This window comes from Periplaneta americana, chromosome 14, assembly GCF_040183065.1.
Source record: "Periplaneta americana isolate PAMFEO1 chromosome 14, P.americana_PAMFEO1_priV1, whole genome shotgun sequence".
Classification (NCBI taxonomy): Eukaryota; Metazoa; Arthropoda; class Insecta; order Blattodea; family Blattidae; genus Periplaneta; species Periplaneta americana.
In genome coordinates, this window is record NC_091130.1 from 154,485,293 (window position 1) to 154,511,742 (window position 26,450).

At 36.2% G+C, this 26,450-nt stretch overlaps 2 protein-coding genes across 3 annotated transcripts in view; one reads left to right on the plus strand and one right to left on the minus strand.

Annotated features, from left to right (window-relative positions):
• LOC138713883 (tetratricopeptide repeat protein 17) overlaps nt 1-21,503 on the minus strand; it is a 57,586-nt gene extending 36,083 nt beyond the window's left edge. For both annotated transcript variants that reach the window (XM_069846387.1, XM_069846386.1), the window contains exons 1-9: nt 21,311-21,503; nt 20,773-21,038; nt 17,725-17,833; nt 13,879-14,105; nt 11,272-11,439; nt 9,338-9,457; nt 9,037-9,194; nt 6,031-6,173; nt 590-912 (exon numbers count right to left, since the gene is read on the minus strand). In XM_069846387.1, the coding sequence (XP_069702488.1) occupies nt 590-912; nt 6,031-6,173; nt 9,037-9,194; nt 9,338-9,457; nt 11,272-11,439; nt 13,879-14,105; nt 17,725-17,833; nt 20,773-21,038; nt 21,311-21,421 (1,625 nt within the window). In that variant the 5' untranslated portion in view covers nt 21,422-21,503. The remainder of the gene's footprint in view (nt 1-589; nt 913-6,030; nt 6,174-9,036; nt 9,195-9,337; nt 9,458-11,271; nt 11,440-13,878; nt 14,106-17,724; nt 17,834-20,772; nt 21,039-21,310) is intronic.
• A 226-nt stretch (nt 21,504-21,729) lies between these two features.
• On the plus strand, nt 21,730-26,129 carry Fer3HCH (Ferritin 3 heavy chain homologue). Its single transcript, XM_069846397.1, has 3 exons — nt 21,730-21,965; nt 22,837-23,061; nt 24,265-26,129. The coding sequence occupies exons 1-3, from the start codon at nt 21,861-21,863 to the stop codon at nt 24,445-24,447; spliced, it is 513 nt and encodes a 170-aa protein (XP_069702498.1). The 5' UTR covers nt 21,730-21,860; the 3' UTR covers nt 24,448-26,129.
• The last annotated feature ends 321 nt before the right edge of the window (nt 26,130-26,450 follow it).

Below are 26,450 nucleotides of genomic sequence, written 5' to 3' on the forward strand. Positions count from 1 at the left end.
TGAGCTCTAAAGCGCGCGCTTGCTCCTGTGGGCATCAATTGACATGCCTGCTCTAAATATTCACTTTAACAACAATCAAAGGCTTTTAAAGTATTGTAAGAGATTTGACAATAAAACTTGTAAATTCAAAGGAGTTCAGGTAAAGCAGATTAAGTCATTTTTTGTGCAAATAGAGTTTTGTTCCCCAAATGAACACAAAAGTTAAATTCTAGAAGTGGGTGTGTGAAAAACAAAATAATACCAGCATTTGATGTGTTTTATTTGTGTAGAAAATAATTTTCAATAAGAATCCGAAGTTTAATTTTCAGTTATCTCAAAATTCATTTTTATGACATCTCCCTCTACCCAAACACCATCGAATTACTGGCAGGTCACGAAAACTCTAGTGAAACATTCAATTCGACGGAAATGTGATCACTTATAAGCAGCTTTAGTCTTTCTTTCCCCATCCCACCATCTCTCATTCTTTCTCTTCCTACCTTCCTCTCTCGTTCTTCCATTACCTCTCTTTTCCTCTCTCCCACACTATTGTGAAATTAGTTTATTTGCTGAAATATATCTTTATACAAAAATTGACACACGAACTAACTCGAAGCCCTTATTCTCCGGTGGCAGGAACACAGGGGGGAAGTTGTCTGGTGAAGTCAGTGCAGTGCATTCTTCCTGGCTCGGCCAGTCTTCCTCCTCGTACTTTGGAACTGCATCTCCCGTCTTCCCCACAGTCTCCTCAGGGATGTATGGGTAGATGGGTGCTACTGTCGGACTGTGATATTTTATATTGTCGCCCAGCATCTCTTCACTGTCTTGCATGTTATCTTCATCCTGCTGCAAGCTGGAGGTGCTCTCCACAGGAGCCAACTGCTCAGGAGAGAGATGCCCTCGTCGAGACATCTGCTCACTGATCTTCTTGGCCTGCAAAGCAAGTTGCATTTCAGTTCTTCACATGATAATAACATTCTAACCATGATGTATTATTTATTTATCTTATCTTCGGCAAGTACACCATTAGCTTGGGCATCAGTTTTCCATTCTGGAGATGCAGATTCAGAGTCTGTTGAGTTGAAATCAAATTTGTGCTAGACAAAGATAATACAGTAAAACTTCTTTTGTAGATTTTTCACAGTTATTATTACCATTTTTTTTTAAAGGCCCAACAAAATTCCCGTACTTTCCATGTTAATTTATTTCGGTCATACATTTATCCGAGGCTTATTGTATGGATTCGTAACAAGCTGTTTTTTTATGGTGATGGGTTGTTAGCCCTTCACCCAACCCCCAAGCTGGAGGACCACTCCTTATCAGCTGTCCACAACTGCTTATTCAATATATTCGCAGCTACCCTCCATATCCAAAATAGTTATATTACCGGTTGTTCTGTATGGTTCTGAAACTTGAACTCTCACTTTGAGACAGGAACATAGGTTAAGGATGTTTGAGAATAAAGTGCTTAGGAAAATATTTGGGGCTAAGAGGGATGAAGTTACAGGAGAATGGAGAAAGTTACACAACACAGAACTGCACGCATTGTATTCTTCATCTGACATAATTAGGAAGATTAAATCCATACATTTGAGATGGGCTGGGTATGTAGCATATATAGGCAAATCCAGAAATGCATATAGTGTTAGTTGGGAGGCCAGAGGGGAAAAAGACCTTTGGGAAGGCCGAGACGTGGATGGGAGGATAATATTAAAATGGATTTGAGGGAGATGGGATATGATGATAGGGATTGGATTAATCTTGCACAGAATAGGGACCGATAGCAGGCTTATATGAACCTGTGGGTTCCTTAAAAGCCATTTGTAAGTAAGTAAGAATACATTTATCCTTTATGCGTTTTTTTTTAAATATAATATTATATTTTAAACCCCAGGAGATACAAATCGTCATTCATATTTTCTAAATAAATTTTGCTCGAAATTGGGTTTGGAGCGAAAATGTAAGAATGCCAAAATACAGCTCGTGTTCACTGTTAAGATGCGGCCAACTTTGAAATTCGAAGCTGTCCATGCTTGCTTCCAACAATCTTGTGTCCTTTAATGATGCTGTTACTGTTTTAGAAACAGTGAAACATTTTGTAACACACTCTGATGTAACTGAACAAATTATGGAACAGTTATCAAAATTTGAGGGCATGGTTCATTCCTTAGAAGCAAGCAATCTAAAATAACTGACTTTTTATCAAATAATCACATGTTATTAATTGAAGATCAATGAAAAGAAAAAGGTACAATAATTTCGTACAATTTTCTGGATTGAAGTTTGAAATGTAATATATCATCCAGCCTTGGCTCTAAGCAGCTAAGATCTTCTTACTATTTGCAACATTATCTATCTTACTTTCTTCAAGAATATGGGTTATAAATTTGGATACTGTATTATACTGTAGACTCAAAGATTGCTTAACTATTGCTATTTCCCTTGAGAAAATTTTACGAAAGAGAATTAACTTGTTCTCCTAATATGGTCTTGAAATGCTATTTCAGACGTTATTAAATGTAATTTCAGTTACGACAAACAGCAGACAGTTAACGAATTACAAATGACTCCAATTCCGGATAGAGAAATATTTTTCTTCACTTATGTCACAGAAACTGAAGTGAGAGCGGCAATAAAACGTATTACTTCTAAAGCTGAAGGTGTGGATAATATTAGTATAATATTATTGAAGAAAATATTGGACATAATACTGCCGACATTAACACATATATTCAACGCCTCACTCATAACTTCTACCTACCCGAACCTCTGGAAGAAAGCCTTTATCCGTCCGATCCCTAAAATTAAAACCCCATTATGTGCAAATGATTTCCGTCCAATTAGTATCCTACCTGCCCTATCAAAAGCTCTGGAACGTATTGTTCACAAACAACTAATGAACTATCTAACCGAACATGCCTTACTGGACGAATACCAATCCGGGTTCAGAAATGGACATAGTACGACTACAGCACTACTAAAAGTGAATGAGGATATACGTGAAGCCACAGATGAACGTAAATTAACACTGCTGACATTACTTGACTTCAGTAAGGCATTTGATACAGTTGACACGGACCTTCTATTATGTAAATTAAGACTTCTGAATCTTTCTGAAAGTTCTGTTACTTGGTTTGAATCCTACCTTCGCGAACGTCAACAATGTGTCATTGCATGCGATTATTCTTCAAGATGGTGTGTCGTGAAATCTGGAATTCAACAAGGATCAGTTCTCGGACCTTTACTCTTCATGATTTATATTAATGACCTGACTAAAATGATAAAACACTGCAAATACCATATGTATGCTGACGACCTGCAAATTTATTTGCATTTCCACCCTGATGAGACTAGTGACGCAGTAAATAAAATAAACGAAGACTTAAATTCGATTTCACTGTGGTCACACAAATTTGGATTAAGGTTAAATCCAGAGAAATCGCAAGCAATCGTAATGGGACATAATCGTCTACGAAGTACTCTTGATAGTGGTACTATACCACATATAACATTGAATGGGATTATTGTTAAATACAGTGAAACAGTTAAAAATCTTGGCATTTTTATGGATAGCGATCTAAATTGGAACACCCAAGTAACACACACTTGCAAAAAAATATTTTCTCAACTTCACTCTTTGTTTCATATGAAAGAATTTCTACCACTTAGTCTAAAAAAGAATCTTATTCAGACGCTTGTAATGCCCCATTTTGATTATTGCGATTCCTTACTAACTAATGTAAGTTCACTCTTAGCTGAGAGACTACAACGTGTTCATAATGTGTGCATACGATTCATCTGCAATACTCGTAAATTTGACCATATAACACCTTCCCTCCAGTTACTTTCATGGGTGCGTCTGAAGGAACGAAGAACAATGCATTCACTGTCTCTTCTATTTAGAATCATGCATACTTCTACTCCGAATTATCTCTTATCGCGCTTTCAATTTCTTACAACTCTTCGAAACCGACATCAAGCACTTCTTTCTATCCCTCATCATAGAACGTCTCTATACTCATCCTCGTACACTGTAGAAATACCTCGTCTCTGGAATTCGCTACCTAATGATGTCAGGGACTGCCGGACTTTATCACAATTCAAAATTAAATTGGAAAATTTTGTCTTGTTTAATGCTTTTTAGATATTGCTAGAAGTGTCGATTTGTGTTTTTTTTTTTTTTTACTCCAGATTAAAATCGCAAGTTTCTTGTTTATGTTAGTTAATTAGGATACAATTAATTATACTTAATCACTCATTTAAAGTTTGTGTGACTGCAACCTGTGTATATTTTTGTGTGACTTTACTTCGTTTATAGTGTTTTTTTTCCTTTTTATTTCTGTTATTGTATTTGTATTCCTGGTGTTGTGGAAGAGAAGGCCTGATGGCCTTAACTACACCAGAATAAATAAATAAATAAATAAATAAATAAATAAATAAATAAATAAATAAATAAATAAATGTTTTTCTCACTTATGCGTTTTTTTCTTCAGAATCCATAAAAATGTATATTAGAAGTTTTACTGTATACATGGGAGGACTTCACCGGGTACTACCATTTTACATATTACTTTACTATTTATTATGCATCATTGTCATCATGATCTACACTTCAAGAGCAATTGTAAATTACATAATTTTCACCAAGTATACACAAATGAAACAGCAATGCATTTTACACACAAACGAGAATACTGAAGTTAAAACAATACGAGGCCTGTCTAAAATGTATCCGACCTTAAATTTTCCCGCGCAAAGTAGTGATTCTAAGGCGGCGCCACTGTGCACGGTGGAAGGAGGAACCGTAATGTGCATGCTTGAATTTTTTCACCGCATTCGCTTGTGCCAGTCACTGGCTGGTGGTCGCCAAGTAAGGTGCCGTTCTAAGTGTTTGTCGGATTTAGTTTTCTCGCAAGATGACTGAACGAATTGAGCAAAGATACTGCATCAAATTTTGTCAAAAGCTTGGTGATTCTCAAAGTCAAACAATTCGTAACATTCAGCAGGTGTTTGGGGAAGATGTGATGGGTGTAACACAAATTAAGGAGTGGTTCAACCAATTCAAAGATGGCCGCACATCAGCGGAGAGTGAGCAGCGTTGTGGCAGGCCCCAAACTGCTCGGAGTGCAGCTGTTGTTGAGAGGGTGCGAAATTTGGTGATGGCAGATCGTCGTTTGACCGTGCGGGAGATTGCCGAAGAGGTTGGAGTGAGTAAAGATTCTGCACATGCAATTTTGCGTGATGATTTGAACATGGACCGAGTGGCTGCGAAATTCGTGCCCAAGTTGTTGTCCCCGGAACAAAAAGACCTCCGTCGTGACGTTGCACAGGACCTTCTGGACACCGCCAACACTGATCCTGGGTTTCTGAACACTGTGATAACTGGAGATGAGTCATGGGTGTACGGGTACAACCAGAAACAAAAAGACAGTCGTCGCAATGGAAGCATCCCGAGTCTCCAAGGCCGAAGAAAGTGCGGCAGGTGTGAAGCAAAATCAAGGTGATGCAGACTATTTTCTTTGATGTCCGTGGAATTGTGCATCACGAATATGCACCGGAAGGACAAACGGTGACAAAGGAGTACTATCACGATGTTCTCTGGCGACTCCGTGATGCAGTTCGGCGCAAAAGACCAGACATGTGGACGGCGAACAACTGGCACTTGCATCACGACAACGCCCCCGCACATTCATCCCAATTGATCCACACTTTCTTGGCCAAACATGAAATTACAACAGTTCGCCAACCTCCCTACTCTCCAGACCTGGTTCCTTGCGACTTCTGGTTGTTTCCAAAATTGAAGACACCACTGAAAGGATCCCGTTTTGAGAGTAGAGAAGAGATAATGCGGAACGCGACGACGGAGCTGAACACCATTCCAAAAGATGACTTCCAGAGGTGTTTCCGGCAGTGGAAGGATCGGTGGGCTAAGTGTGTGCAAGCACAAGGGGCCTAATTTGAAGGGGATTACGGTCTCAAACCCGTCAGGTATTTGAAATATTTTTTCTGGCTAAAGGTCGGATACTTTTTAGACAGGCCTCATATGCTTACTTGCGATTCAACATTCTTGAGCAGCATCTGTAGGCTGAGGGTGATGTCAATCTGCAGACTGTGGGCCAACAGCTGGCTTTCACTGTTCACATCACAACTGAGCACTGGGCGGCCATCCTGGATCCTCTGCATGCAACTCTGACCTGGGAAAACACAGGGAAGAACATTTCATTCTGTGCTCTGATGACGACTACAAAAGGACCAAAACACGAATCATATTAACACAGAAAACCAAACAAAACCTATCGTGCATTCTTTTATTACATTTCACATAAGGGAGTTCTAGAGATCTGTTATGACAAGGTCCCGATGAGTGAAGTAAGGTACCAGCTGTCGGTCATATCCAAAGGAAAATGGGAAAGTGAATGGTCAACTACTTCTAAAGCTACTCTAACCAAGGCGTTCTTCTCTAGTGTCTAAGATAGATTGAAATTGAACATAGAAGTCACTCCAAACATGACGAACTGTTCACCGGACACGGAAGACTCAACACATATTTTCAATGTTTCAAAATCAAGAACAGTGCAACATGTGTGTGTGGGGATGGGGGTCAGACAGTGCGCCATATCATTTATGACTGTACGAAATTAGGAAAGGAAAGAAGAACACTAATCCAGTGTATACATAAATGTGGCGGGACAAAACAAAATTAGTGAGAAGTTATATAAAATATTTTATAAAGTTTTCAAATAGTATTGACTTTGAACAATTACAATAGGCTAGCTAGTATATAAGAATAAGTTATTGTGGAAGATAAAGAAATGAAAAGTTACAATTACATGATAAGAGTCGAAAATAGGTGAATTATATTCTGTAAATAAGCTAGAATATTAGAGGATATAATTTACTTGAAAATACACTCATCAAAAAAGATAGTAAATATGTAAATACAGTAAATATTTCAATGGAAATATTTAAATACTAGAATACGAAAATAGATTGCAGTACTTCATTGGTTAGTAATATGAAACTAAGTGAGAAAAAAGACCCCTTAGTCTCCATATATGATCCATATAGTTTGATGTCGTCTATCATCTAATATATTCTTCTGCCATTAACTCTTCTCCCATACACCATTCCTTCCAGTGCATCCTTCAGTAGACAGTTTCTTCTCAGCCAGTAACCCAACCAATTTCTTTTCCTCTTTCTGATCAGTTTCAGTCAGCATTATTCTTTCTTCAGCCACTCTCTCCAACAAAGCTCCATTTCACACACTCCATTCTTCTCCACAACCACATTTGAAATGCTTCTATTTGCTTCTCTTCACTTCGTCGTAATGTCCATGTTTCTGCTTCATACAATGCCACACTTCACACAAAGCACTTCACTAGTCTCTGAGTTGTTTTTCCAGAGGTCCGCAGAAGATGCTCCTTTTTCTATTAAAAGCTTCCTTTGCCATTGCTATCCTCCTTTTGACTTCCTGTCAGCAGCTCATGTTACTGCTTATAGTACACCCCAAGTATTTGAAGCTGTTCACTTGCTCTACTGCCTCAATTAGAATTCGCACATTTACCTTCTTCACTTTTCTTCTGATAACCATGGTCTTCGTCTTGTTTGCATTTATCTTCATTCCATATTGCTCACAGCTGTCATTTAGCTCCAGTAGCATATCCCCTAGTATCATCTCCTCTTCTGCTAACAACGCCATATCATCAGCAAATCTTATGCACTTTATTCTTCTTCTTCCTACTATCACCCATCCCATGTTCTGAAAACAGTTTTTCATTAAATCTTCCAAGTGGATGTTGAACAGGGTAGGTGATAAAGGGCATCCTTGACGTACTCCTCTGTCTATTTCACTTTCTTCAGACATTTCTTCTCCCTTCCTGACTTTGACTCACTGTTACATATAAAGATTACTAAACAGCCTCCTCTCTTTCCAATCCACACCTATTTTCTTCAGGATCGCCATCAGTTTGTTCCAATTCACTCTGTCAAATGCCTTTCCTAGCTCCACAAATACTATACACTTCTTTATTCTTCTCTAATATGAACTAATTACCATAGGTTTTTAGTTAAATCCATGCATCATAGTGTGAACCAGGTTTTAACTTATTTACGTCTTAATACAAGCAGTGGGGCCTGTACTAAGGGGAGTGGGGTTCTGCTGTGATGTGAAGTACAGGAAGACGGGTAGGATAGTCAGGTATACTGTTTTCGCTGTAAGAAAATCCTAATGTAAACACAAGCATGTTGCTGTCATACCCGTGATTGGCTCTCAGACGAAACACTCACATGACGCAGGAGAATATAGTTCGTATTTGGAAACCACAATCTTGTATTATTTGAAAATAAAACATTGAATTCTAGTTGTTAAATACGATGAAACATATAACTTCACTCATATGTAAAACACTATGTAAAGGAAAAGCTACTTTTATATCTTGTTATGTACTATGAACGCGGATGAATACCAACAGTAATACCGAGGTAGTCTGTTCTTGTAACAAGCTGACGTCACTCGAGCTCGTAGTTGTTCACGTAAGCACATGGTACTGAAGTATGGCTTCTGCATCCTCGGTGTGTGTGGTTACTAAACATAAGAGTAGAAACTCTCTCAAAAGCGGAGAAAAACAAATAGTCTTAAATGTATATATTAAGTTAAGTAAGTTTTAATTACAGTAATTATAAAGTAAATGTTTCCTAAGCAAACGAATGCATAGTAGTGAGGTTAGGCCTACTTGACGAGTAACGGGAAATGTTTAACATGAAACAGAATGTACAACAGTAGGCGGGAACACGTACCGAGAATCTATGGTGCCAAACAGCGGCCAATGAAGCCTCACTTCAGCCACGTGCTATTGTTTACATTGGGATTTTTCTTACAGCGAAAAGATTATAGATCTGGTGCCATCAGCTGTTGATAAGTAGACCTAACAACTGCATTTTTTGCTCAAAATGACCTACAGAACTGATTCCTAACGCACAAGTCTTACTTCATCAATCAGTGTGTGCATGTTAAATACCTCTGTTTAAGTTTACTTAAATTAGTATTCTATATCACACCTCTATTGCTCAACATAGCCGTCAAGGAATTGTGATCCTGACCCAACAGACGAACATCTAGGGGCGCCTGTTCCCAGATTAATTTCTCTTGGTGCTTCAGCCACTGTTCTTGCTTACTGTGGTAGTCGTGAAGTTCGGCTAGGATGAATTGCAGGGACCTGAAATAAAAAAATACGTAAGTATACTGCATACCAAAGACAGAAATCTTCACTCCATACAAACAAGAATGCGTATATTCGTAAAAATCTGGAAATCAATTTCCTCCGTGTCTGACAGAAGGACATAATTAAACATCACTTACTCATGAAGGTCAAGAAGTCCTTTCTCCAGTTTCCTGTGACACAGAACAGAATGTTTGGTTCGCGTAACTTGATCAAGAGAAGGTCGCAGCTTCATTGCGTTGTCATAGCAAGCTATAGACCTGTGAAAAAAAAATAGTTTGTATAGCACACATGGCAAGTTTCATGCACACAGAGATGTTGAATGCAAATATTTGCATCAAAATCTCGAAACCCGTTCCTTGCAGCATCACAAAACTTCTTTCTTACACTTCATGTAATGAGAAGGTAAAAGGAAAGAAAAAGCTGAATATATGGGAATCCGAACCTTGGACCTCATGCATACTAGTCTGTGACATCTGTCACTTGACTAGCCCAGATGATAAACAGATTGCAACTGATGCACAATAAACAAATCTAATTGCAGCACTGAAAAATGGTTGACTGTTCACGTCTTGTTGGAATACTGTATACTCTTCAAAGACTACGATTTAGTGTGGGTTTCACTTTTATTGCATTTCTCATACACAACTTTCATGAGACAGAAAAAATGGGTATTCAAGGGAAAACAATTCAATGTACATGGGATTTCAGAACCTCGGATCAATAACGACAACAGCAACAGGAACAAGAATAATAATAATAATAATAATAATAATAATAATAATAATAATAATAATAATAATAATAATAATGATAATAATAATAATCATAATACTGATGATAATACCGATGATAATAATAATAATAATAATGATGATGATAATCATAATACTGATGATAATATCGATGATGATGATGATAATAATAATAACGATGATAATAATAATAATAATAATAATAATAATAATAATAATGATGATGATAATCATAATACTGATGATAATACCAATGATAATAATAATAATAATAATAATAATAATAATAATAATGATGATGATGATGATGATGATAATCATAATACTGATAATACCGATAATAATAAAAACAACAATAATAATAATAATAATAATAATAATAATAATAATGATAATAATGATAATAATCATAATACTGATGATAATAGTAATAATAATAATAATAATAATAATAATAATAATAATAATAATAATAATCATAATACTGATGATGATAATACCGATAATAATAACAATAATAATAATAATAATAATCATAATAATAATAATAATAATAATAATAAATATAAAAATTGGAGATTTATCTTTTGAAGAGGTGGAGAAGTTCAAATATCTTGGAGCAACAGTAACAAATATAAATGATACTCCGGAGGAAATTAAACACAGAATAAATATGGGAAATGCGTGTTATTATTCGGTTGAGAAACTTTTATCATCCAGTCTGCTGTCAAAAAATCTGAAAGTTAGAATTTATAAAACAGTTATATTACCGGTTGTTCTGTATGGTTGTGAAACTTGGACTCTCACTCTGAGAGAGGAACAAAAGGTTAAGGGTCTTTGAGAATAAGGTACTTAGGAAGATATTTGGGGCTAAGAGGGATGAAGTTACAGGAGAATGGAGAAAGTTACACAACGCAGAACTGCACGCATTGTATTCTTCACCTGACGTAATTAGGAACATTAAATCCAGACGTTTGAGATGGGCAGGGCATGTAGCACGTATGGGTGAATCCAGAAATGCATATAGTGTGTTAGTTGGGAGGACAGAGGGAAAAAGACCTTTGGGGAGGCCGAGACGTAGATGGGAAGATAATATTAAAATGGATTTGAGGGAGGTGGGATATGATGATAGAGAATGGATTAATCTTGCTCAGGATAGGGACCAATGGCGGGCTTATGTGAGGGCGGCAATGAACCTGCGGGTTCCTTAAAAGCCAGTCAGTAAGTAATAATAATAATAATAATAATAATAATAATAATAATAATAATAATAATAATCATTTAAATCAAAATCCAACACACGAAGTAAGTAGTTTTACCTGTTATAGTCTCCAAGAACAGCGTACACGTTGCCCAGTAAGAAGTGACTCTGAGCCATCAGAGGAGCATGATCGACAGCTGCATGGAGGATGATGGCTGCTTCAGCAGGGAAGCGAGCCTGGTGGAAAATGGCGCCAAGATTGAGCAGTGCGAGATCCTTGTATTGTCTGCAAACACAGATTATAATATAGCAATAACCACTACTTTACAGTCTGGATTTACATGAAACATCAATAATTTGACTGCTGGACTATGCTGAGTAACACGGAGTTCTCACATTGAATATGATAAATGGATGGTGAATTAGAACAATAGGCTGAAAGTCTGCATAGTTTGGCAACAGCGTACTTACGAACCCACAAACACTCGACATGAATAGCAGCGTTTCATCCCTTAGTAGGTTGCCAGACTTCCTAATGGCAGGAAATAAAGATACATATTAATAATTTTTTTCGGGATTTACTTACAAACCTATCTCCTTACTTACTTACTGGCTTTTAAGGAACCCGGAGGTTCATTGCCGCCCTCACATAAGCCCGCCATCGGTCCCTATCCTGAGCAAGATTAATCCAGTCTCTATCATTATATCCCACCTCCCTCAAATCCATTTTAATATTATCTTCCCATCTACGTCTCGGCCTCCCCAAAGGTCTTTTTCCCTCCGGCCTTCCAACTAACACTCTATATGCAATTCTGGGTTCGCCCATACGTGCTACATGCCCCGCCCATCTCAAACGTCTGGATTTAATGTTCCTAATTATGTCATGTGAAGAATACAATGCATACAGTTCTGGGTTGTGTAACTTTCTCCATTCTCCTGTAACTTCATCCATCTTAGCCCCAAATATTTTCCTAAGCACCTTATTCTCAAACACCCTTAATCTCTGCTCCTCTCTCAAAGTGAGAGCCCAAGTTTCACAACCATACAGAACAACCGGTAATATAACTGTTTCATAAATTCTAACTTTCAGATTTTTTGACAGCAGACTAGATGACTAGATCTCCTTACTTGCTTTAAGTAAAATTCCCGTATTTTTCCTAATACTTTGTGGATTTTCTCCTAACATATTCACGCCATCCTCATAAACAAGCAGCTGATGTAACCCGTTCAATTCCAAACCCTCTCTGTTATCAAGGACTTTCCTAATGGCATATTCTAGAGCAAAGTTAAAAAGCAAAGATGATAGTGCATCTCCCTGCTTTAGCCCGCAGTGAATTGGAAAAGCATCAGACAGAAACTGTTCTATAAGGACTCAGCTGTATGTTTCACTGAATACTGCCTTCCGAAAAATCGAAAGCCACTGAGTACTATTATTAGTGCCCGGATATATATGCACTGAAAATACCTAAAATATGCATGCAAATATGCACTAACCAAATTTTGCAACTGTACTGCGGTTGGTTTTTTCCAACACTTTGCATGAAAGTAAATGAGGTTTGCTGGGTTCTTTTGGACATAATTTATTTCACTATGAAGTTCGCTATGTATCTGCCACACGAATCTGTTGATTCATCAACCAAAATCCATACGCAGTTACCACCTATGTTAGGCTGTATTAAATCCAGGATAGAAGCATGTAGTGGAAGTAAATAATTTTTCCTAAGAGTGGATTCATCCGGTGTCCTCTGATTAAGACAATATTTTTTAAGAAATGATCGTAGATGTGGATTATTTAATTTATGCAGCGGAATGTTCTGCATACAAAAGCTTTACAAAGGTCAGCGGAAAATGTACTAACTTCAGACTGTGATTTCGCCTGAGTTAAAAGTACCTGTTGCGTGTTCTTACCCTTTTGTTTTGACCAGAGATGTGCAGTTGTTTTCGAATGCTGTTCTAGTTAAAACTTTTTCTCGCATTTCTCAGTCTTCTCACATACTTGACAATACACTACATCACCATCACTTGAATAGTCACTATTGCCTGAAATCCACTGTTTAATTAAAAAGAATTTAGTGAACTTATCTTTAGGCATTTTTAGTTTAATCTGACAGAACACCACATAAACTATTAGTAGATGAAAAACAAGTCAACAGATGGACACCTGCCGTCCTGTCGACACAAACTTTGAGAGGACACTGCATTGAGAAAGGAATGTAAGAAATTCCTTTTGTGGAAAAGGTCTGCAACGTCCATCTACCTGCATGGGTATTGTGAGACTGGAAGTATGGTTCCATGAACATTTCACTTGAAATAGAAAGGTTATTGTGGTGCCAAGGGATGTCTGACATACAAATTCTTTACTAGAGTTAGAGTTTGTTCAGAAATGTCAGATAATTGATCATACATACACTAAATAAATGCCGAAACATGCACTAACCCTCAAAATATGCATTTTCGAAAAATCCGGGCCCTAATTATTATATATCCCACATTCTGGTAAGAACAGTATTTCTTCGAACACATAGGGAACATTTCCTGACAGAAGATTAAATCTCTGTCTACGGCTAGGCATGATTCTTCTTTAGAGCATTTGTCTGAAACTCCCACTTTCACAAGCAGTACAGGAATTAATGCAGTCAAGCAGTCTCACAGTAGTCTTCCCCAGTATGGAAGATCCACATATATTGGTGCAAATATGAGTTCCATACATTTAAAATATATTTACCTGGGTGCATAATGAACAGCTTTCCGTGCACACTCCACAGCATTTGGCGCATCCCCCCTGATTCGCCAGTATATGGCAGCCAGATTATGATGCAGCCACGATGTCGAGTTCCTCTCCAACCCTAAAGCCACTTGTCTGCCGAACTGGGTCACATCTCTGTTGCCCAGGACATGAGAGACGAGGCTGAGCTCTGGGCTTGCCGATAAGTTCGCTCTAACCACCATCGCCTGCACACATTTACAAAACCCAATCACTTTCACCAATACTGTAATTCAATCACCACCAAACTTTTCTCTATACAATGCACTCACTGTGAACAAATAGTTTACAACAGGCCTGCACAAGGTTTGCGCTCTCCGAGCCGGCTCACAGCTCGTGAGCGGAATGCAGATATTAGCTGCGCTCTGTATAAGGGTGGACTGGAAGAAGGGGTGATCGTACAAATATACACAAAATGAAGTACTATTACGAGTGCTTATGAAATGAATTCCCGTTCAGTGTTTGCAAAACTATCTTCGACTATTATTAATTAAAAAAGAAATATTTATTTTACAGAAGTAATAGAAATTCTACAGCTACTTAAATGTACAATATCATTTTGTCATATTTTTATTTATCAGTACACGAAAACGAGGTTTTATGCTGTTGGCAGCTGAAAGGAACAGTAGCCTACTGATCGTAATGACACATCAGTTACAGATGTTCGATGCCTGCCTTTATTAAAGTTGATTATACTGGGTGTTCAGTTCAAAATGAGTCATGACTCGCTGTATGCCGTCATGTGGCTAGCCGATGAGCCTAGAGAATTCAATCTTCCTACATTTCCGCAGAGGTCTATAACCTAAGAGGCAGAAAAGTTGCCTAGCAAGTACGGCGTTCATTCTGAAGAGTACGTACCGATACGTACGGTAACGCCGGTAGTAGCAGGAATGTGAACTGTTTGGAAATACGTACTGTCGGGATATGGGGAGAGGGTTAAGACGATTACTTACGTATTTGTTGACATTAACTTCGACGGTCAACATGGACACGGAGCATTTGATTTGTGTTGTGGAATGTTACTGTATGCAACCGATGATAACAAATACCCTGCATACAACTTGCCAGCGCAAAACACAGTTCGAAAGAGGTTATGGTAGCACACAGACCGTACAGACCGCCATCTGTTGCTACGACGTTCAAGTTATACCATACACGTTCTCAAGTTCAGATTGAAGAAAGCCTTAAATAATAGGCAACTTCTCTAACATATAAGCTGAAACTCGCTTCAAATCGGTGACCCAACAACAGTGACGTCATGACACACTTTGAAATGAACACCCAGTAGAAAACAGTTGCTCACAAATATAAATGTTGAGCCAAACATAGCAATCATTTTCACAGCCAGCCTGTGTAGTCGTGGATATTATTGCTAATGTTTAGTCTTGTAAAACTCAACCAGGCTAGTAGTATTATTCAAACGATCTTTAGCCCTTAGGTCACATTGAAGATCAATAAGTTCGAGCTGTAAATCGTTAAATGTTATGTTCCGTCTTTTAGATTCCTCCATAGTGTACTGTAGCAGTAGGTAAGCAACGTGAAACAGTTACTGAGAATAGGCCTACACACTGCACTCCACTAGATAGCTGAGTGGTCGTTTCCCTCTCCTCTACCTACAGCAAGTCTATGTCATTTTGACGTATCTTCCTCTCTGTTTTGGTGAGCAGTAAACACCGCTCTCCCGCTCCAAAGGAGCGCACATGAGCTTGTTGAGCGCTGTTTGTGCAGGCCTGGTTTATGAGCTTCCATAGAACAGCCCTGACTAGACCTGAATGGTGTTTAGTGTTGAGCCCTCATGAGGGTCCCAATGTACAGACCCAGAAACAAAAAATTACCGATGTCTATAGGTTCAAACAATACAGCTCTCACAAAAATGTTATGATAACGAAATGTAGATAGTAAAATCTATATGAAAATTTAGGTATTCTGAGTCATCAGAACTGAGAGCAATGTATTCAGATCCTCATTGCAGATGTGAAGTTCAATCGAAGTACTCTCGACTTCTTCAAAATCGTGTAATTTGGTTACAATCACAGGAGACGCACAAGTGTTCTTCTTAACAGCAGCCATTTTCCTTGTCACTTACCATTGTGTTCCTGCTACATGTGACCTCCTTAGAACCATGTTGTTCTAACTCCTCTTCTGTATCAGTTTCACACATAAAATTGTACATTTTGTGGTCAGAAAGTGTTCAAAATAACTGTTCCATATTGTTCCAACTCCATTTTCCAAGCTCTGTTTAGTTCCACATTATTATAACTTCACCATTCAATGACCAACCAAAGATGGAATGGTGTGAGCTAAGAAAGCCAATGAGAAGCAAGCTAGGGCAGAAGGGTTTTCCTGAACTTGCATGAGAAAGTTCATGTGATGCTGCATGCATTTACTAATAAACAGCTTAATGCCGCTTGCACTGATGGAAGAGGATGACCATGAAGTACAAAAAATAGAACACAAGTATCAAGAACCAGGGCATTGTGCTTTGCAGGAAGTAGACACCATGCACAGTGTAATTGATCGTCATATCAAACGTCTTCAACTTCATTCTCCTTTAGCAATAATAAGGGCCCTGATTTCGTATAGAACTAACAACCAATACAAAATACATCAAATGAGATTTAATAGTTTTTATGACTTCAAGACTGTAGCTAAACTAAGTAACTTGAACAGCGTTCCATACAGTAAAGTGAAGCATATTGTATACACAAAAGGCTGTGAAGATATTCTGTACAAATTTTCATTCTCTGATAAGATGTTTAAGACTACAAAGTTTCTGAAACCTATTACAAGAGCAAGGCAAAAACAGTATCGAGTTGATAACATATTGCCTGCACCAAAGCAAATAACAGTCAAACCATTATAGAAGCAAGTAAAGTTCAAGATATAAAGTCCCTATACAAATATTTTTCAGGTGTGGACAAAATTTTTTGCGATTCAGTGTTAAAAAGATAACAATATATGCACTGATCTAACTCCAAACGTTTTTTTTTTTTATTTTTTGTAAAATCAATTTATAAATATGGCAACTGAAGAATAAAATAAGCTTCCCCATGCTCTGTTTATTTCTTTGCAGACCCCTTTCCTCACAATAGTGGTATTACTATGATTTGGTTAGTCTCCAAAACTTCATTGTGCTCCCCTGAAAAATTTATAAAAATGGAGTTAGAACAACTTGGTTCTAAGCAGGCGATGTGACAACCAGTGTTCACCATATGGCCTCCCTCTGCCATCCATCGAGGAGATTCAAAATTTCTACCCAACGTCTATAATAGTAACTGCCAAAATCAACTATTGTAATTGAAGATCCCACAATACACGATGGTGGCTCGTACCATTATGTTCGCCCGAGCAGCTCAATTCAGTAATGAACAAAAATAGTTCTGTTTGAAATATGTTTGAGGTATTCAACAAATATTTCATCTGATGTACTTAAATACTATATTAATTGTGGACTGGATAAAATGAAGTACCTTCTGTAGTTTGTGCACATGTGCAGTAAGTTATAATGGAAGGTTACAACAGAATGTCACTGTACAAAATAAATCGACCCTCCCAAATACTAACATTGTAATTCAATTTTTTATGGTTTTGAGTTATGCTAGTTAATATGGTCTTAAATTGTTTCTTTTTCTTCCAGTACTATCATTGTAGCTCTAAACCTTCCCAATCGTATGTAAAATCTTATTGTTACTATCTGTATACCATTTACACAATCATTTTAAAACTTCATTTGCTTCTTCTGAAAAATGGAAGAAAGTGAGTTACAATGTTAATACTTATGAGGGTCGAAATATCTCATCAACTTACATGAAGGTGTTCAAACGCATGCATACTGAAATCCAAGGAAAAAGTGTGTGTGCAAAAAGGCAACATGGGGCCATCTGCTGGTACATCTGCTGGCAGGTACCGATCCAACCTAGAAAAATAATACAGAGTACATCAAAATGATCTTCCTGAGTTTAATAACTTTTATGCAAAATCTATTGAGGTCCAGTTGTACGAACACGGAATAAAGTCCTGTTAAAATTAATTCCATGGTTATGCGAGAAATGTGTTGTACGAACTTGGAATAGTGCATTATTTGGAGGATAACTTCCGAATAAGCTATTCCATGCTTTTAGTAATTGTTAAATTTATATCTAGAGAATAAAATATAAAATGGCAGCAGCAATAGACATGAATCTCTGATAGTGATGATGAATTACATATACCTAACCTAATGTATTTTTGAGAGTGCGGAAACAAAGAAAATAGAACACCGACTTTATCTATTAAACGAGTGTAACAATGAAGAATTTCTGGCAAGATTCAGTCTAAAATGGACACTGCTTAAAGCGTGCTGGGATCGATTAATGATTATTGGAACATATAACACACAGGTAAAAATAGTTCACAATTTCATCATTATAAAGAAATTGTAATTTTTTAAATAATTAAAATTAAATTTAAGCAAATTCATAGCACAATATTATATCAGTATTATGTTTTGCATTATTATAACCTAGCTATAGACTCCCATGCTCTTGTCTTTTATTTAAAAGTTATGGCATCAGTTTTTGCTTTCTAGCACGTTCTTATAGTCATTCACTATCACAACTAGTTTAAGTGTAACCTTCTATCTAATAATTTTGACCTCTAATTTATTTTGATTTACTCATTCCTTTAAAACAAAATCTATACACAAAATAATATGTTCAGAAAATAAATTTCAACAATTTACTGGTTTCTGAATGTACTTTATAAACATAACACCATCTAAAATATTGCCACCTCTGTTCCAATTCAGCTAACTATGGAATAGATAACCTTGGAATAAACGAACGTCATACAACATGATACTCCATTTATTCTATAGTTAAGCTATTCCATGAATAGCTATTCCAAGATTTATTCTGTGATCATACAGCTGGGCCTGAGTAAGTTATATCTTATTGTGAGATGTACACTTTAGAAGGTAAATCTTCAAAGTTTAATTCCCTCACATTGGTTCCAATGTCGTCCACCAGAAGATAGCTAAGGAAAATGGGAACAAGTGAAGAAAGTAAAGTGTTTTGTGTTAGTATTGATTTTTCTGTTGTGAGCATTCAATGGCATTTTCAAACAAAATTTGGGACACAATTCAAAAGTGGTATGTACAATATCAAGACACAGGCTGCATTTGCAAGCAAAATGGATAGCTGTCAACAAGTTAAGGAATAGTGGAGAATGTCCAAGCAAACTTTGCAAGGAGCTCTCAGAAATTCACCTACTGGGCAGGCCAAGAACTTCGCAGTCAATAGAAAACTGTATAACAGGTTCTGTGGAAACAATTGCAAATGAGAGACCCTATCGTCTGCAGACGCTTCAAGCTCTAAAGAACACTGACTTAGGTCTGCATCTTTCTGTGCTGATCTCCTTGGACTAATGGAAGAAGCCAGTTTCTCTGGAAAGTTGGATTTTAATGAAGAAGCAGCATTTCACATTTCAGAGAAATATTGGAGTGCAAGAGGTCAAATGACTTTATTGTCAAACACCTGGCATTAGAAAACAACAACATTTCAGAGAAAGCAAATAGACATCATGTGAGGATCTGAAGCATTGATAGTCACCACACATTCTTGGAACACGAACGTAATTCCCCAAATTAAGTCTTCAGTTCATTTTCTCATCGAAAGATATAATTATGGGCCCTTCTTCAATGAAACCACGGTGACAGGAGCTACATACTTTGATAAGCTTCAACAATGACTCCATCCCTCACTTGAAAGAAGACTTCATCTTTTACCAGTATGGTGCCCCATATTACTGTAATATTTAGGGTCACCTCAATGACTGACTATCATAACAATGGAATGACCATGAAACTGCCGAGGATCAAGAACTAATGTGTTGGCCACCATATTGCCCAAATCTCACTCCATGTGATTTCTTCTTGTGGGGTTCCATCAAGGATCGTTTTTTGTACCACCACTGGCAATGCAGCTGGTTGATCTATGCAGATGCATCATAGAGATTGATCCCGACATACTACGAAGAGTTTGGCAGGAATATGATTACAGGTTTGATGCGAGCCATGTTACATTTGGAGAGTACATTAAGCATTTGTAATATGACTGAGAAAAAAAAAAAACTTGGCGCGTTTTCCTTTCCATCAATACTGACTGTGACAAATAAATATGCAATGTGATCACTATTTAACAGTGTTCATGAATTTAAATTAGAATATAATTGAGGGGTTTGCCGGAAAAAGGGCGTATACGTCAATATGGCGAATTGAGATACATGCAATCTAAGATTTTAAAACGCACCTGAATAAAATGTTATATACGCATGCAGCCCTGTCCTGCAGGTATGTACAGTACAATCAAAACAAAATTTCGCTACTATAATTTGCGAATTATTCACTACATTTTAAACCGTTTTCCCGAAGAAGGGCGTTTAGGTCTATCCGCCTTTCTTCCGGCAAAGCCCTCAATTAACATACAATAAATAATTAAAACAGCTCCATGAACATAACTTTTCATAAGGCTTCTTTAATTAAGACATGTTTCGGGGTTATTGCTTCCCCCATCATCAGTAATTAACAGTGATAATATAAATACTTAAAATTAATTATTGCAAAATTTCTCATCTTATTAACATATATGAATTTAAATAAAATATTTAATCCCTAAATTCATAATTAACCTCAGAACTAATGCTAATGTCTTTAGCACTTCGCTTGTATTGCTAAACACACAGCCTTGATAAAAAAAAAAGGAGGGGCTACCAAACAGGATGATATAAGAACAGCTGTTAGTGGCAAATGATTACATCTGGTGGAAAATAAAATGTATCTAAACTATGTCTATAAATACTATATAACAGAATTCCTACCTAATACGATCACGAACATCTCCAGCCAGGCTAGGATATAAATCTGTGTCAGAGAGAGGGCGTCCAGCCCGAAGACAATCGGCATCATGTGAGTATAAACGAGCTTCTAAATCCGTTGCTCCCTCCAAGCTGGCCCATTGTCGATCTATGGCAGTTTTTCGTGAAACCAGTTCCTTATACAGCGTGTCTATGTTTCTGACCCGCCTTTCTTGCTCTAAGAGTGCAAGTAGATCATATGGGCGTCGAAGGTGGAAAGCAGAATCCAGCTGTGAAAGGTAAAAATCTTGCTGCACATAAATGTCCTACAAAGTTCAAATAGTTTGACTTCAAATAATTTAAACTTCTACACTTAACACCTACATCGCTCCAAATAATCACCAATATCGTTATTAATAAATAATTAATATGTCATCATACAATGCATTCTAAAATGTTTCATTCATAAACAATTCATGTTTTACGATCAACTGCATTATTGTCAATGTCATTGAAAGTTCTACAACATACTTATTACATTACAGTATATAAACTTCCATACTTGTGATTGCACTCTTCCATTCTCCGTGACTACCCAATGTGTTGACGCTGATATGCCTAAAAATATTTCAAATAACACAGCAAATACTTTCCACGATTTCAACTCCACCATTTTCCTTCTGTGTTGACGGATTCAGATCTTCATATTTACAATCTTAACATTAAATGTGACAGATGGCAGGAATAGCGTATTTTCATACCAATCATGAAAAACAAATGTAACTACTGCTATTAAAGTAAAGTTAATTTAATATATTTTTAACGCTAAGATATGGTTCTCGTAAGCATTACAATATTAGTATTTAAAGACTATTATACTAGACATAATGGTAAACCTTTAATTATAAATAAATGTCAAAACAAACTCACAAAATAAGAACAACGTTGGTTGCATGCAATTGTGCGCAACAGCAGACGACGTAATTAATTTTCTATACATGTACGCTGTTCATCTGTCGTGACAGGTGGTTGACAGTAGGTCGTCTATTAACGTTCAATAATTTTATTTCCAAGTTGTAAATAGTAATTTCATTGGATACTCATTAAACACAATGTCAGATAATATAATTCGCCAAAACTTCCACAAGGACTGTGAAGATGCCCTCAATAAACAAATAAATATGGAACTGTACGCTAGTTATGTTTACTTGTCAATGGTGTGTGCTATTTTCACGATTTTTACTCAAGTGATAATAAATACTCATTTTGATGTATCATTTTTTGTTAGAAGTATATCATACACACTTATCAGTATTATACAATTCATCTTAATAATTTCAGTTCCAAAATATCTTGTTCACAGTTCAAATAAATTATTGTGAGTGTAGAATAAGGAAGGGAATTACGTAGGTAAGTCGTCCTTGGGGGGGGGGGGGGGCGCTTCCGTACAGGGGCAGTGGCTTTTCCTCTAAGCTTAGAGCCCAGTTTAGGTGTGTGTGTGTGTATTAATCGAAAATTAGAGGCTAGAAAATATTGACACTAGGACGCATGTTTATATTACATTTTTTTCGATTAACACACACACACCTACCCATCTAAACTGGGGTCTAACCTTAGAGAAATGCCACTGCCCCTGTACGGAAGCGCGTCCCAAGATCGAACCAATTTGCTACCCTACAACTGGCTTTCCTCAGATGCTGTTTCCCCCCCCCCCTCCCCTCTTTCCCATCGCCATGCTCCTCGTGGGAGGGACCTACGGCGAAGGTTAACTGCTAGAAGAGAATTAAAAGACTTTTCGGTGCACCGACTTTTTCTTTTGCATTCTGATTTTCTCTATTCATAAAAAAATATAAATACGTTCACACATTACAGTGACCTGATATTGAACTGTAGCTATAGGAGCTAGGTATTTAAAGAAATTGGAGCTCATAACTATGTAACTTTATCGGACCTTTTATCCCTCTTAGGCCCACTACGCTTCGTCTCTTAGGGTCAGAGTTGAAGAAACATGCATATACGACAGCATGATCTTTGTATCATCTCTTTACCACTGTTGATATAATAGAGGTATTTATAACTGTGTTACAGGCGTATTACTTCGACAGAGATGATGTAGCTCTGCCTGGATTCCATCGCTACTTCAAGAAAGCTTCAGATGAGGAGCGAGAACATGGAATGAAACTCATGATGTATCTCAACAAACGTGGAGGACGTATTGTGTTGACTGATATTAAAGCTCCAGAACGCAATGAATGGGGTTCGGCTGAAGATGCTATGATGGCTGCTCTCAATTTAGAAAAAGATGTTAACGAGGTAGCCACATACTTCATTTCGTACAAATTACTCCTTGCAATTCAGCAGCAAACCACTGATTCAAATATTGACTTTTTGTACTTAATGCCATTACCATATAATTTAATAATGATAATAATAATAATAATAATAATAATAATAATAATCTTTATTAGCCAAAAACATTTACAAATGTCACAGGCTTTGTCATATAAAAGAGCATGACATACACAATACACTGAACACATACCATCAACACCATCATACTTAGGAAGGACTGATCATATTAGGAAGTTTAAATGTAGAAAACAAAGAATGGACGTGGCAAAATTTTCCTTTGTTAACCACACAATAGCTGACTGGAACAGTTTACCTGTGGCAATCTTTCAGCATGGTCCTCTTAAAATCAATACATGTAAGGAAAGGTTGAGAAGATTAGACTGAAAATGTAATTGGAGGTGCAGTGTAATTATTTAAGTTGTGTCATGTAATTAATTGAGTTGATATATAATTAATTAAGTTGGTATGTAATTAATTAAGATGATATGTAATTTAGTTGATATGTAAATAAATTAAGATGATATGTAATTAAGTTGGTATGTAATTAATTAAGGTGATATGTAATTACTTAAATTGGTAATAGTTGGGTGAAATAGAAGTACTTATAAGTTAGATTTACTTTTGCTTATCATAGGCGTTATTATAGAATGGTTTTTAATTATAGTGCTAGGTTTATTGCATCTACTATTTATAGATTTACCGGTACATTTATTTTATTTTATTTCATTTACGTTTATTATATTTTATTTCATGTAATTGTAATTATTGTATATTATATATCACTGCCACTGGTTGTATACCCAATTGTAGTGTTAATAAATACATACATACAACACAAATTTGCAGAATTTCGATCAATGGTATACAGATTAATAAATAGACTATATCAATAGATCAGAATGATTACAACAATGAATTCAATACTATAAAATACATATCCCAAGAAAATAGAATAATTCTGAAATAATTAACAACAATAAAAAAAGCTAAACTTAAACATAAGAAACAAATAAACAACGACACACAAAAACAAAAAGAAAATAAATTCCCCACACTATTATCGAAACAACAAACTTTTTAACACATCATATTCTTGTTTCTTCCCATTCCCTCCATTACAGAATCATATGTTTGTACTAACTTTGGACTTTTTACTCTTTCCAGAGTTTGTTGTCAATACACAAAATAGCCACATCTCATGATGACGCTCACCTGTGCGACTTCCTGGAATCAGAATATCTTCAAGAACAGGTTGACTCAATCAAAGAAATTGCCGGCCATCTTACCAACATTCAACGTGTGGGAGAAGGCTTGGGCATATTTGTCTTCGATAAAGAGTTAAATTAAAATGAACCAGTACTTTTTAATAGAACGGATCTCAAACATTTTGAATTCACTTTGATTTCTAAATGCAGAAATCATTATATTCCTTATCTAGTCACTTTCGAATAGTTGTTAATAGACTGAATGAAATGTAGAATAGTTTCATCGTACAGCTTTATGTTAATCATGCATTTAAAAGTAATACTGATACGATACGTAAGATTTTAAGTTTCCTAGTCTACATGTATTTTTCTCAATCTGAACACTTGTATTAGGAAATTATACTGGTATCGATCTGCAATAATTATGTGGGTGCTTCACAAACAACTTACATAACAAGGTCTGTTCGTTGTGCACAGTGTCTTTAAAATGTAATTGAATATATTTGAGGAATAATTTAAATGCAGAAATGTGCCTTGGAAGAAATGTTTTGCAATTTAAATCGAATTCTGTGGTTTGTCATTATATAACTACATAAACGGTCCCTGAAAAATAAATTTCATCCTTCATATCGTGAAGTCCGAAGGTTTATATTATCAATGTCATACCTAAGTACACGATTATCCAAATATCACGACATTAGAAAAACATCCATAGACATACTATCATTATAACAGGAATGTCTTACCTTTCTGTAATTCTCCACAAACTCAGTCTTGATTTACGACTTCTTTTACATCTTTCCAGAGGCTTAAATAAAAATTATCACACATTATAACTTGGTATTCTGGAGGGAAAGGTACACAATTTAGCAAATGTTTTTGGTATCATAGTTTGAAAGTGATCATTTAGCATCTGACTCTTTATGAATTTATTTATTATTATCTATTGGAACATCAGAGATGTTGTGGGACTCGTCAAAATTTACTGGTTGACATTCATTGTAAAATATATTATAGACAAGGGGAAATTTGTTGTCTATTAAACAATGGATGTATAGTCTCATGTTCATAAGCACTGTGAAGTTAATTGCCAGTATTATTTAAGATTTTGTTTTATGATCTCATAAGTTTAACTTTCTGTATAATTTAATGTGACCTTAGTGTAATGTCAATTTATAATCTGTTAACAATGTCAGATGTTACTGAAACGATACAAGAAAACGACCCACTGTGATTAAAAATAGTATTAAACATGTTATGACTGATACGAAGTTACTCAAAAACCTATGAGTTGCAGCTGAACATTTTGTAATATAGAGAAAAGGAATTGAAAGTGTATTTAAATGTATTTTATGAGTCATAATGACATTTTTTAGCTATATATTTATTTATTCTCTGTGTTTTGTTTGCGCACACGACATTCTCACATGCTGTGAAATGTCTATTTCTAGAAAGGCAATTTGTGTCGAAATGTGCTTTGCAGTTTGATACTATGAAAGACTTGCTTTGTCTGTTGTTAAAACAGTTGTAAGCTGTTAGTACTAATTCCGTGTACTGTAAGAGGAACAGCACATCATGTTTACGTTTCCTCTCACAGTTTTAAGATTTCGGTTTAGCATTTTACGAACGAGTATTTGATTTACAGTATTTTATTGTTGTCTTTGTATTATACATATGAAGAATCGTTGCATAATACTATTATGTACATTTTCAATGTTATGTTATATACTTTTTTTGTGTAGCATTGTTACTCTATTTTGTTTTGTAAATAATGTATATTTAATTTTATAAGTGTATTAATAAAATGCTTTTCGTAAACTTAAATGCATATTAATTTTGTGGCTCCAAGGCAAAATGTGATAGTCATTTCTTGCAGTTTTTCAAGAGTGAGTATTTAAAGTTTGAAAGTTTGTAATCATAGGAGTCATGTTTCATAACGGGTTGAAGACAAAAATAATAGAGATATACATGTCGCCTTTTGCCACAATAAAGATATCATTAGGGTGCATAATATGTCGCGAAATCTCATTTTCGCCAACAACTGACATATCACCTTTTGTTTTGGGACCACAGAACTGTGATATTATAATGAACTTCAAGAGCTTAAAAAATATACTTCCACACACAAACTAATGTTATTAAAAA

What these genes read in the sequence shown, in the direction of transcription:
- Fer3HCH (XM_069846397.1), top strand. Translation starts at nt 21,861, where the DNA reads ATGTCAGATAATATAATTCGCCAAAACTTCCACAAGGACTGTGAAGAT. An exon ending in GTTATGTTTACTTGTCAATG is followed by an intron (nt 21,966 to 22,836) that starts GTGTGTGCTATT and finishes ACTGTGTTACAG; the next exon opens with GCGTATTACTTCGACAGAGA. An exon ending in TAGAAAAAGATGTTAACGAG is followed by an intron (nt 23,062 to 24,264) that starts GTAGCCACATAC and finishes TACTCTTTCCAG; the next exon opens with AGTTTGTTGTCAATACACAA.